We start from the raw sequence: 19461 nt of genomic DNA, 5'->3' as shown, positions 1-19461 counted from the left end.
CACATGCTGAGCCATGAAAACATTTTGCAATTAAATTGGGCAACAAACGTCATGCATAATAAGATAACGACTCTTCAAGAGTCAACAAATTGTATTTATTTAACATTTAAAAGCGCTCACATTAGCACATGAGATGATGTCACAGCATTAAGTGGCCCTTAGTTCATAGTTTTTAAACATGAATTTAGAAACTTTCATGAACCATCTGCCTCTCTGTCCTGTACACTATGCCATTAGTGAACCAAGAGACAAGTCACTTCCCACGTCCCCCCTAGTTATGGTCTATGTTATTATTATAGATGGAGAAACATTATAGTCTGTCAATCCAAAAATAAGAGTTTATTGTAGAGCGCAGATCCTGATACAAATTATATCAAGGCCCTGTCGATGTGATGATGTGATGATTAAGGAAAAGGAGGCACAGTGAAGTGAAGTAAATACTTAACAACACTCACCATAGTCAAGAAGGGAATCCGGGATAGAACTAGGCGTGGGCGGTGAACTCCACTCTGCCAGCGGAGTTCGCAGAGATTTGCCCACTCCGCGCTTGCATGGAGCGCAGAGTTCCAAAAAACTCCATTCCTTGAAGTGACGTGGAGTTTTTCCTCTCGCACGGCTTGACAAGTAAAATCATACACTGGAGCACCTCCCGGTGAGATTTCTTAACACAGTCGGTCATGGCATGTTGCTATTGCTCACGTTAAGTAACATACCACTCGTGTTGAGGAAGCTGCCGCTCGAGTAGAACATCTACTCGAGTGACAGAAAGAAGCAGCGCCCTCTTGCTCTGTGCTTGGTGCCATTTGCACAGATTTTACAGTGCGGGAAAACTCCAGTTACTAAAAATCAGAACGAGCAGTGCGACATACTGCACTTCGCTGCTTGTGGAACTCCGTGGAGCGCAGCAGAGTTTTTTCAGCACTTCGAGGAGTTCCGCGTTGCAACACTCTGCAAACTATGCCCAGGCCTAGATAGAACCTAGGGCAAATCGTGCACCAACATTTACTGAATCCATTCTGTTTTTGTGAACTGACTGATGTACTAAAAGCTCGGTTCGCAAAAACTCAATTAGTATTGAGTCACAATTCGACCTCTCTCGTGAATATTAGTGGGGTAGCTTGCAAATTGCGACCCCCTATGAATCGCAGCCATCACAAGGATGGTGGCCTGCTGAGGTCAACAGACCACCATGTCTGTGATTGCTTTTAAATAGGGCTCCCGTTTTTCCCATTTCTTTAAACATTTCTCTATGTATTTAATCATATTTATTTTTTGTCCATCTTATTGGCATTTGTCCATATTTATTTTGTTTTGAGAATAAATTGAGTCGTAAAATGGTACATTTCCACATCTATTTAACAAATGAACATGAACTCAAATTTTGATGCCTGTCGTTGTTTAGCAAAGTAAGCAGCCATATATAAGAAAACTTTACACCCACAGGTCAATATTACCATTACACTTCAGATATGCGATAAAATATGCTGGTATTTAAAGAAATCTCATTGTACTTTTTAACTCCACATATTGTCTATCTGCTCAGATGTTGGCCTGGAATTCACGGAAGACAGCATGGCAAGTAACTCACACAGCGACGGCCCGTATAGAGCGTGTTACTGGGGCGGTGACGTGGGGCAGGGGAGGGGCAGGGTGGGGGGTTGTAAAATGCGGCATACGGCCGATTGCAGGTAAGTTACGAAAAAAATAAATAAAACAAATTTTGTTACGCGCGCTGTATCGCATTTGGCGATGCTGCGCGCGCAACGATATTCGTTTTTTTTTTCCGTATCTTACCTGCAATCGGCCGTATGCCGCATTTTGCAACCCCCCACCCTGCCCCTCCTCTGCCCCACGTCACCGCCCCGGTAACACGCCCTATACGGGCCGTCGCTGAACTCACACTTTCAGCATTTTTCTGCTTTGAAAAATAAATACAGACAGGAAACACATTGTCTTCTGTATGTATTTATCTGTAAAAATCAGTAAAAACATAAAACTGGGAGCCTTACTTTTAAATAACGCATGTTTTAAAATGCAACCTGTTTTCCTTAAAGGAAAACGGCATGCATTTTAAAAATAAAAATGAAATGTTTAACTACCATTTTTGAAAAGTAGAAAGTGGCCCATGGGACCACAGCCTACTCTTAACATTTTTTTTCTCAACATTCACAAAGGGGAATGGGTCCCTTCCTGTTTGCAAATGCCTTACTACTATCTTTCAGTAGGCTGTAAAACATTAATACATAACATTCCGATTCAGTACTTCGACAAACACCCACAACACACCCCTTCCATATACTGAATTTGTATGTAGTCGCAAACTCACATTGCTATTCAGTAATGCATTAACAAATCGCAATATGGGTTTCTTACATACCAAAATGCTTCTTAGCTGTCACAAATGGCCCGATTCTGTGAGCCAGACCCTTTGCAACTGCAAAAAGTCTTTCTACATCTGGTCCCTAGTTTTTCTGGTCACACATTGCGCAATTAAGCCACTGGTTGACTATATCCTCTTTAACATCAAAGGGCAATGCTTTGTCTCTAATTCTTTGAGGAGGTAAATTAGTACACTGTTATAAATAAATACACATTTCACATGTTAAATCAAGATGACTCAAGAAGTCTTTCTTGAAAAAAGTACAAAGTAATGGTAAGGAAAAGCTGGACGCTCATTTTTTTAATGTTGTTATCAAAGGCTTCGCCTGACTTAACAAAGATATTGATATCCGCAAGGTGGCTCTCCGTGGCATAGTAAATCTCACTTATGGGCTTGCATTGCCCTTGCGTCCCCTTGCATGACGCAAGGACAACTCAAGCCCTTGAAATATCTGACCCATTGGCCGAACCAGGCTTGAGCAATGAGTGGCTTGCACACCTCTAATATTGATTAATTACAACTATATAATTCACCAAACAAAAATGCAAACTAATTGTCACATGATACATTTTACGTATTTTCATTTTTCAGGTTCACGTATTAAAAACATCTTACTTTTAGTGTACGGAAAACCTTACTATGACCCCTTTGGCTGTTGATTGCCAGCACAACAGAAGCACTCAACCATAAAAGGAAAGTAATTATATGAAACACACCTAGGCACCAGGCACACCCTAAATCCTAACACACTTGCCTCAGATGGGCCAACCTACCCACGGACAGAGTTCCGATCTACAGGTTACAGTCACAAGCAAAGTACAAGGAATCCTCTTCAAGGCTTGAGGGTCGCCATTTCCTTCAATGCAACCATTGAAGTGTATAAAGGAAAAGCATGAGAACTGTGGTCTTGGGTTCAATGGAGTGGGGTCAGTGAGTGGGGGAGGGGCAGTACCAAGAATGTGACTAAAAAGAACAAAATATTCTGAAACTCATTTTTCTTGTCCTTTTACCTTAAAGTAAATACATATAAAATATAACCCACACGCCTTAATTGCAAAATAAATGCACGTTAAAGGAATCTGTTGGAAATGCATTCTTTTACATTAAGAAAGTGCTAATAGTTAACACAATCAATGAAGATGTGTGTGTAACGAGAAAATCACAGATATACATCATGGTTGGTGCAGTGGGAAATAGTCATGTGCACTTATAGGGCTACAAGATCCCGGCCCGTGCCTGAAAGCGCTGTTAATATGCAAGGCATTGATTAAAAATGAGTTGACAAACAGTGTAAAATAGGCTGCAACAAAATATTTAAAGTGATTTAAAGTTTAAGATAAAACAGGTGCTTTCGAAATATCAATTATTAGAAATACACAATCAGTCTGTACCAAGTGGTAAGCTTTTTTAAAATGAGTTTCTATTACAAGGACGCACTTCAGAACTCTGCTAGTAACACCCTTTACATTTCCTCTCAAAAAGAATAAGACTTTCGCACCATAGTCGCTCAAATTATTCCATCAATGAAAAAAATATACTGGCTCCTATGCAGAGTTTCATATTGAGTGGTGAACAAATTGCACACATTTACATTTCTTTCAGGTACCACACATCCTAGTGAGGAGGCTTGTTTATTCTGTGGCTCTCTGTCTCTCCCTTGGCTTCAAAGTACAAGAAACCCCCTGCCTTCCTTGTCAGCTAGAGCACTTCAAGGGCAGCGTAACAGTCCTGAAACCATTGTTTTTTAACAAAAGGTAGGAAAATGTTCTTATAAAATTACAAAAGATTGGGACGAAACGCTATTCTCAACAGCTCCCGCCCACTTCGACCACTGGTTCAATAGAAGTATGCACATGGCAAAGAACAGACATCCTCAACGCTGCGACCCGATACCAAACAATTACAAAATCAGTGGCGTCAAAATATGCCCATTTATACAAGGACAGAGGCCACGGAAAGCACCTTGTGACACTCACTGTCACACCTTTAAACTCATTTCTTAAATCTTTATTTGTATAATAATGCTGATATTGCCCAGCCGTGTGCACAGCACAATTTTTTCAATAGATAAGCATCGCTTTTTCTTGTCCAATACTTGGTTGGATAAGTAGTCTAAAACTCTTATAACATCTAAAGGACGATCCATTCTGCTTCCTCGTAGTTGGAGGTGATATTTTGAGATTCTTTTAAGGTGGCAAAGAACTCAGTAGGTGGACAAGGGCACTCTGGTCTCCCATAGGATTCATTAATCTACCCCCTGAACCCCCAGTGTGCTTTTCTTCACTTTCCTTAATCTCAATGTCAAGTTACTCAAAGAAGATGACAAGTGAGAGACACCAGAGGCACATATACAACATGCTGCAACATGCCACCCCATTTAAGGTACTGTTGAGGTCGTCCAGCACGACCACCTATTGCAACATAACCCGCTGGACTCTACATGGACCCCTACATACTGCTAAGGGAACCGTCACCAGCAGATCAAACACTGCAAAACCAAAATACGAATCCAGTGGGGAGTCACAATGGGGCACATTTTCCTTGATCTGTATACATGTGGTTTAGATACGCCCTACTATGAACGGTCTCATGGCTCAGGGATAAGTTAGACTAAATAAGATTCACACCCTTTTTGAAACTACCAAAGGAAATTCTTTACTTAATATACTCAAACAAAATATTCCAAAGTTTCACACCTAACAAAGAAAAGGAGTTATCACCCACAGAACTCATATTAAACAAAGGTACTTTCATTATGTACTGAGATACTGATTTAAATGTTTAAGTTAGTGCATACCATTCTCGCTTTCACCACAGTATGTCAGCTTTATCTATCTCACCAACTTCATGTCTTCCAAAGAATTACCAATCAAAAATGCATACATATATACAGTCATGTTGTGGATTTAATCCTGCCCTTTTCATCCATTAGCCCGTTTAAGTGTCTTTCACATTTTGCTTCTGCCCACAACAGTGGGTGTCAGTGTGTCAGCCCACTTAATTTATTGTCTGTCTTGCATGTGCCCAGCTGCCTGAAATGATGTGCAAAAGGAGTGCATTTTAGTGCCAGGGCTGGTGTGCCTGTGCTTCTTTCCGTAGACTGAAATGCAGTGGCATGCAGTAGAGTGGCGTAGAGTAGAGTGGCATAGAGAAGACTGATGTAGAGTAGAGTGGCATAGGGTGACATACAGTGGAGGAGTATAGAGTAGAGGGCGTTGAATATAGATTAGCGTAGAGTGCCTTAAAGTGGCATTGTGTGGAGTGGAGAGGTGTGGAGTTGAGTGGAGTGGAGTGGCAAAGAGTGGAGAGGCATAGCGTGGCACAGAGGAGAGTGGAGTGGCATAGAGTATAGTGGAGTGGCATAAAGTGGTGTGGGGTGGCATAGAGTGTCATAGAGTAGAGGGGAGTGTGCTAGAGTAGAGTGGAGTGGTGTAGAGGAAAGTTGCATAGAGTATAAAAGTGTAGAGTGGCGTAAAGTGGTGTGGAGTGTCGTAGAGAAGAGTGGAGTGGCGTAGAGTAAAATGGCATAGAGTGGAGTGGTGTAGAGTGGCGTAAAGTGGAGTATAGTGGTGGAGAGTGCCTTAACGTATAGTAGAGTGGCATAGAGTAGTACAGTTGTGGGTGCAAATAAATCATCTATAGAGACGCAACATAAATAAGAAGCTGTATGCCTGTGTTAAAGTAGGAAAGCACACTGCACGTCCAGGAATAATACTGAAACGCTTAAAAAGTTATAAAAATAGTGCATTGCAAAAAGTTGAGGAAGAATAAAGACGAGGAAGAAAACATGTAATTGATCCAAGCGCAAGGGATGAGCTAACACAAGAAAGTAAGGGAACGCTACAGGAGCTAAGCAATTGAAAGATTGCAAATGAGAGCGACAATGAAAACAAATAATGGTATGCTGTGGGAGGGTTGTAAGCCCACTGAATTGTAAACAATACGTCTCACAGCACAGTGCATGTGCTGTGTAGGCGTGACCTAAAAATCACCCCAAAAAATACACTCTATGTGAAGTCAAAGTGTGGATTCTAACACATCAGTGTAATCATGTAAAGCCTACCCGTACATCCTGGTACAAAAGGGGTATACAATTATGAGGAACCGTCCATACGCAGGGCTAGAGAAGGAAAAATTGGCACGTACCTGGTGCTGAGATACGCCTTCTCCAGCCAACGCAGTCCAGTCCTGATGGGGTGCTCTGGGAGAAAGGATGTAGCTTTAGTGGCAGGATGTTGAGCAATGGAGAGTCCATGGAGAGCCTCATTCTGAACTGGAGAAGGATTTATGAAGAAAAACAAAAAGTGACACTTGTGTTAGCTATGCTTGACACTGTGTTGTGCCTCTAGAGACCTATCAATTATGCCACACGAGGATGCTGGATTTCAATAATGACTCCAACATATTTACCAAAAGGTCCAAAGGGAAACACAAAGGAACAGACCTTCACAAACATTTAACCTTTCAATCATGTGAGATGCCAGAAAAGAAGCATTGGACATACAGCTCTCTGACCCACAGTACATGAGGGCCAGTAACATAACTTTTTCTGTACAATGATGCCCTCGAAGAACCATCCTTTGGCGCTGATGCGATACACATTCCTAGGCGTCATTAACAGTCTATTATATTCTTCTACTCTCATCACAATCTGCCCCTAGAAATACTTTTACACACTAGGCTTACCTTTATGGCTGTGAGCTGCTTTTGCCCCTTGCTTTTGAAACTGGCAAAGTGAAGCAGGCCTGTGCTTTGCTGAAACCATCTCTACTCCGCACAAAGATACCCATCATCTCAAAAGAATTTGCCAAGTAAACCAAAACTACATTTGTGAATGGGGAGAATAGAACAGACTTGACCCGTACAGGTGTGTGGGGGTTTGGTGTAACAATTTGTGGTTGAACCATGGCTCTTGGGAGCCTTCTAAATCTGTCCTGCCCCAGCTGAAGAAACAAAATTGTAGCTACCTGCCACTCACATGCCTCAGCTGCAATGCAATGTGTACCAAAGTCCCCTTTGGGACAATGGGACAAAGCAAAAGGATGGATACTGTTAATTATCATTGGTGTCCCAGGGCCACTAATTCAATCCACTTGAATAACCAAGGTATCCACGTGATACACTTAACTCTCCAAAGATAGCAGTAGTGAGAAGTACTGGCGCTGATAATTTATTTCCTTCTGATTTTGGTTGTTTAATGTCCAGTGAGACTATCTTTATGAAATTGCCAAGCACATGACTCTACTTTGCATGTATTATGGCCATGTGCATACTTCCATAGGTCAGGTGTTTTATGTTCCCGAGACTTCTTAGTCTACTCCTCTTTCAGAAAGCCCAACTTTTTTTTACTTAAAGCACGGGCTAAGTAATGAGTGAGCAATGGTGAAAAAGTTAATTTTGTGGTAATGGTTTTTTGGTAATGTGATTGAGGTAATGGTTGCTTTATTTTCACATGTATCTTCTGGAAGTAATTTCTCCTATTCTGTAAAGGTTTGCCTTATTGATGAATACCAGAAGTTTAGACAAGCCATGAAAACATGCCTGAGCCGTCATTATAGTGCAGAGTTTGTTATTTTGCTTGTTAATTAATTTGAGGTCCTAGTGACTAGACGTCACTCTATAGGCATGTTGGACCTGTACAACAACCCATTTCTTCACCTTGCCACTCCTTACTCCTTACGCCTCACCATCTTCAAAACCGGCTACATTTTCAAAGCCATCATGACCAGCACCACTGCTTCTTTTGGGGCAAGCTCACAATCCCTCTAGAGGTTTTTGGCACACCAATAGTAATACCACCCCCAGACTGGAGACCAAGAAGTGTAAAAAAGAAAAGAACAAGGCAGCAGAACTTTTCCAGCTATGCTCCCAGGATCTGGAGCAACATTCCTGTCTCCATAAGGGCTGTCCCAACACGGTTGAATAAAGAATCTTTGACTGACTGACTGAGAAGAGAGTAGAAGACTGTTCTCTTTAAAGAGCACTAAACCACAATGCAGTTTCAATCCAATACCCAGCCACATCTCCTATCACTCATGGACTGTACTCTTTCCTTTGACTATGTACGTTGCTCTGCTGTCTTTTTGTCTAAGTAGCAGCCAAGGATGTCCCTTGCCCTCTGTCTTATTTGCTTTGCCATTAGAGCTACTGGGAGTTGAATTGCATGTTAGAATTGCTAATTGGGATATATCACTCAATCAAGTAGATTTGTAGAGTGCTTCTTGTCACCTGTGAGGGTATTCAGGCACTGAGCTTGCTAATCTGGGTAGCCGACACAGTTGGATGAAGTTGACCATGCTAAAATTGTTGAGGAATTGAAGGGGCAAGGGGGAAAGCTAGAACTCCTGGATCTTTTTACTATACTATGCAGCATTGTAATAGCAGCATGCTGTAAGCTAGTTTGATGACGGGTCCAATTGGGAAAAAGATGTTTTGGAAGGAGCTCAGCCACAGGGTGCACTGCAAAAAGCTGTAATGATTGGAGCAATATTCTGGGAACTACAAATATGTTGTTAGGCAGGTGGGGAGTGTATGGAGGAAAAGAGCTTAAAGTAGTTTTAAGATGCCCACCGTTGTCTTTGATATGCGGCTATTGAGTATCAAACACTTCAAAAGCATAATGAAGGGGATATCACTAACCAGCTGGGGGGAGAGGGGATTTTACACAGAGGTACAGTTGTATGTGTATAGTGGTGAGGCAAATCTGGACATTAGCGGACATTCCCAACAAATGCAAATACAGGGGTGATGTTTCTAAGTCAAATGAGGGGGCCAGGGGTGTTAGACCTGGCATCTTTTGGCGTGTTTCTCCTGTCTTTTTGCTTTCTGACCTTCTGTTTTAATGGTTTGCTGGACTTCGTTTTTGCTGGTTTAGTGTCTTTGTGCACTTTTACATTGCTATTCTGGTGCTCCTACTGTAAATTGTGTTATGATTGGGTTTCCATGATTGGTATATTTGGTTTACTAGTAAGTCCTTAGTACAGTGCACTGTGTGTGCCCAAGACCTGGAAATCAGATGCTACTAGTGGTTCTGCAGCACTGGTTTTGCCACCCACACAAGTAGCCTTTCAAAGGTGTCTCAGACCTGCCACTGCAGTGTCTGCTTGCAGTTTTTACTGTCATGTCGACCTGCCAAGTGGGACCTCAGCTTCCCTTTGTTTACATGTAAGTCACCCCTAATGCAGTCCCAAGGCAGCCCCATGGGCAGGGTCCAGTCTATATGTGAGGTACGACATGTGCTGGTGTGCTTTGCATGTCCAGCTGGTGAAATATTATGCATTTCGTTTTTCACTATTGAATGATTGCCTTTCCCATAGGTAATCTTTGGAGCTACCTTGTAACATTTTACAAGTGTAACTTTCAATAGGGAAAATATAGAGAAATTGAGTTTAGGTTCCCTGAGCTAAGAATTTAATAATACATCTTTTAGTAAAGGTGGTTTTTAAATTGTGTGTTTGAAAATGCCACTTTTAGAAAGTGTGCTCTTTCTTTGTTAACCATCTTCTGTGCCTTTGCCTGTTTGTGTATTCATCTTCTGGTTTTGGAGTGACAGGAGCTAGGGATATGCATTCACAAGAGGAGTTGAGGTGTGCCCTGTCTTTCATGGGTGACTTATAGCCAAGCTGGATAGACCTTTCTGCAGTTACAATGGTAGGGGGAGGTGCTTCCACTGAAAAGGCTGCGTCTGCTCTACACAATGCTGTTTCCACATCCTGTAGTGAAGCTGTACTAAAGATGACAGAACTGGTTTCTACTGAGCAAGAGGGGCTTGCTGCCTAATACTTCAAAGGGAAATGTTTTATAAATATTGGGGTACTGACCCCAGAACATTAGAACAGTTTTGGACTAAGGACCCTCTCAAGAAGCAGAGCTGCCTGTGGAGGACTGCCTTCTTAACGCCGACCGGGGCGTGGACGCGCGCAGTGGCGTGCCGGCGGCGCCCGGCAGCATGCCAAAAGCAAGCCTGTTTGAGCCCGTCCGTGCCCGACTGCCGCCCGACAGCTTGATCCTTGAAGTAACTGGCACACGTTGGCTGACACGATGTTGCGTTACTCTAGCAGGGAACTTCATATGTTAAATCCTGACAAGAAAGTCTCCTTTAACAAGTATCTGCATCCATCTGTGCGCCTTAAGATATCTGAACCTGTCCTTACCAATAGAGGAGAGCCAAGCACCTGCACTCACAAAACTGGTAAATCTTTGCCTAACGATCTTAATTCATGCACGAATTCTGTGTCTTCCCTATATCTGAATGCTTCCTAAACATGCGACTGAATTTTGGAGCCTTTTAGATGAAGAAAAGCCGTAGATATGTTTTATCACTGAGACCTGGCTCCAGGACTCCTCGTCAGTGAGTGTAGCTACCGCATTCCCCCCTCAATATCAGCTGACCCGACTTGACAGGAAAACTGGACGTGGCGGCGGCATTGTGATCGCAACGACGGCCCCTTTTAAGATCAGCGTTCTTGATTCCCTCTCCTCTATTAAATTAGAAATTTTAATTTTTTCTATTGAAATGCCCAGCCCGGAATCCTGGAAGGGGGCCCTGATTTATAGACCCCCTGGTCCCAAGGCAGATTTTGTTAATACACTGTTAGAAGTCATCGCCCTGTATGTTTTAGCTGCAGAATTCTTTATATTACTTGGTGATTTCAACTATCACGCAGAAGTATTATCAGATTCAGCCCCTCTCCTCGATGCATTGCTCACGCTGGGACTTACACAGTAGGTAACGGGACCTACTCAGATAGCTGGCCATACTTTGGATTTAGTATTTACTAACTCCTTGAATGCCAATATTGAATCTCCTTGTCCAGTCCTATGGACTGATCATTTTACTCTTAAATTTAGTATGCCTATTAAGACCTCTAGCATAATGGGCCCTAAGGGCAGTATTTGGATACGGCCCTGGCGCAAACTCTCCATGGATACCTTTCTGCTCCACTTTGAAGCCTTATTGCGTGATAAGAAGGCCGACACGGCAGAATCAGCAGCCCTTAATCTGGAATCTTCTATAGTGAAAGCCTTAGATATAGCCCTTCCTCTTATTAAGGTACAAATAAAAAATAAAGCCTCCCCATGGTTCTCTGCCTCTTTAAAAGGTCTTAAACAACAAACTCGGGCAGCCGAACGTCAGTGGAGGAAATCCAAATCTGTAGAACATCGCAGGAAATATCAACAACTTCATTTAATTTACATTAATAATATTAAATCCCAAAAAAAGGCCTATCTCACACAGCGTATTAACAACGCGGCCCACTCTAGTAAAGAATTATTTAAAATACTAAAAGAATACACCATTCCCACGGTTGAACAATCCTCCTGCGTGCCCACTCAAGAGTGGGTTGAGTCTATCTCACTGTTTTTTGACAATAAGATCAAAACAATTTATGCCTCTTTTTTGTCTTCAGAACCCATCCTGAGTGACCCTACGACCAATACTAGTGAATTGCCCCTGCCCATTGAACTCACTAGCCCTCTCTTCCTTACTGAATTTGATCCGATAACAAGTCGTGAAGTTTCTGAAAGCCTAGGTAGGATTAAATCTGGCTCCCCTGCCGATCCTTTTCCTCCCCGTGCCTGTGCCAAAATTTTACCTTTATTTGTGGATGTTCTTACATCAGTCTTTAACCTATCTTTGGATCAAGCTACCTTCCCTCGCAAATGGAAACATGCACTGGTTAAGCCTATACTTAAAAAGCCCAGAGCGGATCTAAGTCTGCCTATTTATTATCGTCCCATTTCTCTGCTTCCTTATTTTGGGAAGGTCTTGGAACTGCTAGTAAATAAACATTTGACAGCATTTTTCGAGACAAATAGGCTCCTTGATCCCTCCCAGTCTGGCTTCCGTGCGTCTCATAGTACTGAGACTGCCGTTGTTGAAGTAGTGGATAATATCAGGTTAGCTTTGGACCATCAAGAATCTGCAATTCTAGTCCTTTTGGACTTGTCCGCAGCTTTCGATACCATCTCCCACAGCATTTTTATACATCGGCTGTGGGAGGTGGGTATCAGAGGGAAGGCCCTAAAGTAGTTTGAGAACTACCTGGCTGACCGTTTTACCACGGTATCTGTCAATGGTATTGCCTCTAAAACTCACCCAATCACAATCGGGGTTCCGCAGGGTTCTATTCTTAGCCCAATGCTATTTAATGTCTATTTAGCCCCTCTTGCCGACATCATTAGGACTTACGGATTTGAAACAATTTCCTATGCTGATGATACTCAGCTGCTTGTTACCTGCAAGTCGGATCTAACAGATGTGCGAGCCCGCTTTAAAAACTGTCTGATCCGTAAAAATGATTGGATGAATGAGAACAAGCTTCAACTAAATGGTAGCAAGACAGAGGTTATCCTATTCGGAAAAGCGGAACAGCTTTGGTCCAGTGATTGGTGGCCGGTAGAGTTGGGTATCTGTCCGCAGCCTAAGCAATCAGTGCGTAATCTCGGCATCATGATTGACAAGTCTTTGTCCTTGAAGACCCATATAAATCAGGTGCTTGGGACCTGTTTTGGGATTATGCGAATGCTTCGGAAGATCTTCAAGTGGTTACCCCCGGAATCAAGGAAGCCTCTGGTCCAGGGTCTTATAATTAGCCGCCTGGATTATGGTAATGCCCTATTTACTGGACTTAACCAGGATCTGTTGTGTAAACTTCAGATCCTACAAAATACGGCCGCCAGACTGGTTCTTGATCTTCCCACTCGATCCCCCTCCGCCCCTACTCTCAAAACTCTGCACTGGCTACCTGTTCGCCAAAGAGGGAGTTTTAAAATTCTCAGTCTAGCCCACAAGGTAATGTATGGAGCTGGTCCATTGTATCTGGCTAAGAAGCTCCGATGGTATGTCCCTGGACGCTCTTTGCGATCTAGTTCTGGATTTTCTCTCGCCCAGCCACGTATCCGTACGGTACGTAATGGAGGTCGATCCTTCTCCTATCTTGCCCCTTTTTGGTGGAATCAACTTCCTGTGGAACTAACTTCTATAACTAACCATCTACTCTTCTGCAGAAAACTTAAGACCTGGCTTTTTGCCCTCTAACTTAGGTTGGGCTTTCAGTTGATGTTTTCTTTTTTTCCTTTGTCTTTGGCTGCAAAGCGCCCTGAGACCGATTGGTGATATGCGCGCTATATAAAAATATCTGACATTGACATTGACAGGACTGCCCCTTTGCTGTTTTTTGCTTTGTTGGGTTGGCCTCTCATTGCTGTTTCTGTCTTGAGCAGTGAAATGACCTGGCTGAACTTTCTTGAATCCTGCTGTTAAGGTTTCTCCAATGGTTTGAAGTAGGGCTTGTTTCCTGTTGGAAGTCTTTGCCGCACCAAAGACTTCACCATCCTCTGGGTACCCCCATTTGGAACTGCATGTTTCAGCTGTCACAGAGGAAAAAGTAACCCGACGCCGTCAACGACTCCGCTGCTGACTCTGTGACTTGTTGGCACCACAAAGAGCACCGCCTGCTATGCACTGCAACCCTGATCTCACTAACGATGCCACTCGACACTGCCACCGAGCTTCTGCTTGCACTGTTACCTGAGGGTACCGCACTTCGCACTGCCTCACTTCACATGACCATTCTGGTATCCCAGACGCGCTGCTCCATGCCGACATCAATGCCGCTGCCTGCACCATGAACTCGTGGCATCGCTCATAATTTACTCGATGCACTGCCCCATCCCACACCGCAGCTAGGCCTACTGACGCCGGCACCTACCAATGACAGTGCTTCAGCAACGAGGACGCTGCTGCTTGCACTGTGACCTGCCAGCACCACAACATGCACCGCCCCACTTCGCACCACAGCCCTGGTCTTACCGACGCTGCAGGACACTGCCCCTGAGCTGCGGCCTGTATGGCAACCTGGGGAACCATATGTCACACCGCTCCACTTTACACCTCAGCCCCGATGCAAACCAACGCTGGCACTCCTGGCATCAACCTCACTGAGTTCGACCTGCAACGTGTATGACTTCAAGGTCCCCGTTGCCCTGCATTTTCAAGGTACTGTTTGCGGGTCTTCCCGACACCATAGTTGGCTCACAACGCCGCGGTCGGCCAGAACTGTTTTATTTGTTTATTCATGATGCCATGATTGCCCTGGATGGAGCTATCAACTTCAAGGAACTGTATTTTAAGTCTATTTTTGTTGGATTTTTATTGTTTTGGTCTTGCTTTACACAGATAAATATTAGCTATGTTTCTATAACTGGTGTGGTGTCCTTTTATAGTGTTTTCACTGTATTACTGTGGGCTATGTGCAAATGCTTTACACATTGCCTCTGATATAAGCCTGACTGCTCATACCAATCTACCAAGGGGACGAGCAGGGGTTATTTTAGCATTGTAATCCCCCTTACCCTGACTAGAAGGAAGGGTCCCTACTTGGACAGGCAACAAACCTGCCAGCCAGAGAACCCAATTTCTAACAAGGGGGGTGGGGGGACTCTGTATTTAGCAAGATAAGGAAGCAGAGGTCAAGAAGGCCAGAGTAAGATGGGCTCAAAATTGGTCTGTCCTGCCAATGGTAATGGCAATGTCCACATAGTTTGGAATTTTGGGATGCAGTGGTGTAGTGGTTATGCCACACAAGATGGTCTTTAACTGAGAATATCATGAAGCAGTGTTTACTTGGACTTTGAATAATGGCTGCGAGGAAGAAAAACAAAATGAGATACAGATTTGCTGCATTAGGTACCATCGTGGTTGCAATTCATAGGACCCTGTTGAGACCCCCAATACAGGACTTATAGTGAAAAGACATGCAGAGTAGGCCTTGGCAGAGGAACAGCACATTAAAATTACATGAAGGAATAAATGGCTGTCCAATGATCTAGTGGAGCGGGTTGAAATACTGATGCATCTGACTGACCCTGCAGAGGCCAAGCTGCCGTGTGATGGGAACATTGGGAGAACTGAATAATATTGTGTAATTTGGGGAGACTTGTAAGATGGCACCCCTGGCTTTTCCTTGTGACCCCTGGCACTGCACTTGCTACTCCTGGCCTCACAGGTAGCAAAGTCAGTGCCAGGAACACAGGAGCAGCATGTCCTCATGGACATTGGGTGAGGCTCCAATCTCGTTTTTTTGTCAATTATTTTTACTACACCAATATTGAACAACAATAAATTGTTCACTATTGGTGTAATAAAAAATTGAGTACAGTTAGCTGGGATATGACCCTCCCTTGCAGCAGAGGTAAGTTAAAAATGCTTTTAGTTGTATGTTGAGTGCATGAGTGCAGGCAAGTGTGTGTTTATGTGAGAGAGAGATAGCGTATGTATGATTGTGTGTGTGTATAGCATTTGTGTGTGTGTGAATGTAAAGGTAAAATAGCATGCTGTGTCACTTCACCACCCCAGCCTTTTAGTAAATTGATGTTCATGGATACCACCCTATTGTACCCCCAGAATATTGTGGTAAAAGAATATAAAGGACAGAGTATCGAAAGACAAAATAATGAAAGGTAAGTGAATATAGGGAAGTATAGATTTACTATTCCTAACTCAACATCTACATTCCTTGAAGATATATATACCGCTTAAGTACATATGTGTAGAGTTAGATATTGCAAAATCTAAACATACATATCAATATGTTTTTCATCCTCAATATTGGGTCCCTTCATTATTTTTGGGAAGATATTCAGGGTGCACAACAACCATGCTACACCCTCACCAGTGACTTAGGAAATACCAGGCGACTTGGGCTGCAAATCATAGCTGAGGTAGGGAGGTAACTACTATTGAGTGACCTAGGGTAGTGTGATAAAATGACAGACATGATGACTGGTGTGTGACCAGGGAATGATTATGCCAAGGCGAGTGAGAAAATAGTGGAGTACAGAAGACCTCAATGTGAGTTTCAGCTTTGGACACATCTTAGGATGGACATCTGCATAATAAACTAATCTGAACTGCTACAGGTGTCTTAATGTTTTCAAGGATAAGCTTGTGTTTTAATTCTAGGATTGATGAAACTCAATAAATACATTAAAAAAGATTATGGTGTGCAGTACCACTGTGTGCTTGCTTCAATTACGAGGCAGGAACCAGACATCCCACGCTAACGGACGACTCTACACTATGTACCTTTATGGTCTATTTCCAACTAGACCAAATAAAGATTTAGAATTTGAATTTTGACTAGAGCTCCTATAGGGTACCACTGTCATTCAAGACTTCTACTTCTTAGAACTTTTCACAAACTGTGATAATCCAATTTTCTCTCATATCCTATTCCCTCCAATTTACGCTATTTACTGCTTCACTGGCCGTAGCCACCACTTCATCTCTATGTATGCCTTCCATTACATATGGAGCTGAAGAAAACACTTTTTTGACATAGTAACGCCAAAGGTCCTTATTGATTGTCATCAAGATACAGAAGTTTGGGAATTCTCCTCCAGTAGGAGTAGACTCTGTACGTTTGATTTTACACAGAAATGTGCTAGCTTCCGGTGAAGGTAGCATTTCAACCCATCGGTGTGCTCATATTTTAGCAGTGGATATGACTGCTTTTGCCTAAGCTATAGGGCACCTACATTTCATAGGGTAGCAGGGTCAGCTATGTTTGCCTTTTTAGTCTGGGGATCAACAAGTCAATTTGCAATTGGAGGACAGTGCCAGATAAGAAACCAAAATTAGGCCCTGTAAAAAATTTGCGAACAATCCTGACACTGCAGGATGCTGCAACAACAGGGGGGCTTCATGGTTAGATGGCTACCGTCCAGTTCTGAAATCAGCCCACTAGTCTTCAGCCCACCAGGAAAATGCCACAGTTGCAGAATGGCCATTGGAGCGCTAGCTATTTTGTGCCTGGGTAATTTGTGGCTGTAGCCTGCTGAGGCAGATTATGCAATAAACATGCTTCGATGTAATCCAAAGGGCTTTTGGCAGAGGCTGGTATTACATCTTATCTGAGTTTGCTAATAGTATATCCAATCAACTTACATTTGCTAGATTTACATTTTAAAGGATCCTTTTTTTTTATTTTACAAATAAATGCCTGTGGGTTATCCTATTTTTTGTGCCAACTTCCAGCAGCTCATCACTTTTTTGGAGTGAGCTTTTGAGTAGATGGCACGGACAGGCAGTGTTGTCATTACTTAGATGATATTCTGTTCCTGGGGCTAGGGTCTTCTAATCAAGTTGCACCATTGCTGTACACCTTTAATGATGTCATGAAGCGAGGGAGGGAGAAGGGGACACTAGCAAAATAAAAAAGCAGTGGGCCAGCTATGGAGCTGGATGACCATGGTGTACCTGGATTATGGATTTGATGTGGTAGGAGGTGCTTTTGCCTGCTGAGAGAAAAGGTGAATCAATTCTATTCTTCCATCTGTGACCGGAAGCTGAGAATCTTCAAATTTCATAGGCTAGCTTAAATGTGCTCTAATGACTCTCCCCGTTGAGATACCCAATCTCAAGGTCAACAGCCAGTGGCGTAACATAACTTGAATGGCCCCCCCTGCAAGCTTCATGGAGGGGCCCCTGCTCCAGATTTAATCAGGAGCTCTGGGGCCAGAGTACTGTGCTGAGGGGGCCCCCTGAAACTCAGGCTCCCCTGCACTGCATGGTCTGGGGGTCCTGTGTTACGCCAATGTCAACTGCCCAAATTACTATGGGGTTAAAGGCTAATAATCACATAAGAGTGCTGTGCTCAGGAAGGAGCTAAAAACCAGAAACAATTTACGTGTGGTTTTCCCAATTTTTTAGGTCTCGACGGTGCGCATGCGCTATATGAACCGAGACATGCTATATCGGCTTTGTGGGCTTCAGCCTGCCCATACGCTTGCCATTGGCTGGCTCCCACGTTGCTCCATTGTTCCTTCTCCTGATTTGTCCAGGGCAAGCATACGCCATGCCTCTTCCAGTGTTGAGCCCTAAACGAGTGCACAGCCCAACTACATAAAAAATATGCAGGAGCCATTGTCACCCATTCTTTTAGGACTACTTTTTAGGTCGAGCCTATAGTGGCAGTGTGCATGTGCTGCTCGCTTTGCGAGGCATGCAGTATTCAGTATGGAGTGGAAGCTCCGTAAAAGCTCCGCCCACTCTCTGTCCATCTTTTTCATTAGCATGTGTCTTTGTCGGTCCTAAATGCTGCCTTCCGATTGGTTTTAGGCTTGTTAGTGCCTCCTTATGGCGGTCATGTGGTCATTCGTATCCTTCCATGGCTACTGGCCCCTTTACTTCGAGTCCGTGACTTCTCGTGCCCCTGCTCCCCCTTCCTCCCCACCCTCGCACTCTGCAGCTGCAGTCCACGGGAGCAGGCTTTAGCTGCTTAGGCCTGGCTAAAGGGGGCAGATTTTTGGAGGACGATGGCTTGTTGCAGTGAAGTGGATGGGGACGTGTCAAGTGGCGATGTGTTTTTGGTAATAAGTCTGCTTAGACGAATACAGAGGGCATGAATTGGTGAACTCTGCTATAAAAGTGCGCAGTGCCTTTTTTACGGCTCAGTAGAATAATGGTATACACTCGGGAGGTTTTTGAGTGAGTTTTCTCCGAAGATCAGGAATAAGTCACTGTGAGAAAATGCGGATTTCTTTTTTGTGTGCATTTTTGTATAGCGCGAACTCGACCCGAAGATTGCATAACACACCGGACGTTGAACTGCATCTTGTGGCCTTGGATAGTTTAAATTACGGTTCTGGGGCGAATCGTGATGGGCTGCGCCGCTCCGCTGCCTCAACTCAGAGCTGCCTGTTATTTTCTCGGCTGTAGTGCGTAAACTGAATTTACTTATCCCGACATTTCTTTAATTTAGAACAGCATTCTCTGGCAGGGCAGCTCAGAAGCAGTGAACAAGGTTCGTCTCTTTTTGTTCCTGAACTGGGTTAACTATAATAATGCACTAACTCGGAGAAATAGTGGTTTAAATGAGTTTTCTGTACGCACTGCAGGCGCATACAAAGTCTGCACTGAGCCAGTGGAGCCCATCAGACATGGCCTCTGGTGTCAGAGAGTGTTTAAGCACCGGAGTCTGAAGACCTTCACGGCGCATCAGGCTTCTCACCGCGCCCATCGGTGTGCGTCACTTGGGCGGGAAAGAGCAGAGTGAAGGTTCTCTGCTGCTTCACTC

At 43.6% G+C, this 19461-nt stretch overlaps 1 protein-coding gene across 4 annotated transcripts in view; it reads right to left on the bottom strand.

Annotated features, from left to right (window-relative positions):
- LOC146785506 (uncharacterized) overlaps nt 1-19461 on the bottom strand; it is a 691519-nt gene that overhangs the window by 359286 nt on the left and 312772 nt on the right. For all 4 annotated transcript variants that reach the window (XM_085634607.1, XM_085634608.1, XM_085634610.1 and 1 more), the window contains one exon: nt 6527-6653. In XM_085634607.1, coding sequence (XP_085490733.1) covers nt 6527-6653 — 127 coding nt within the window. The remainder of the gene's footprint in view (nt 1-6526; nt 6654-19461) is intronic.

The sequence above is a fragment of the Triturus cristatus genome, chromosome 11 (genome assembly GCF_964204655.1).
Source record: "Triturus cristatus chromosome 11, aTriCri1.1, whole genome shotgun sequence".
NCBI lineage: Eukaryota > Metazoa > Chordata > Amphibia > Caudata > Salamandridae > Triturus > Triturus cristatus.
Note: the sequence above shows the minus strand (reverse complement) of the source record. Positions and strands in the feature narration are given on the sequence as shown.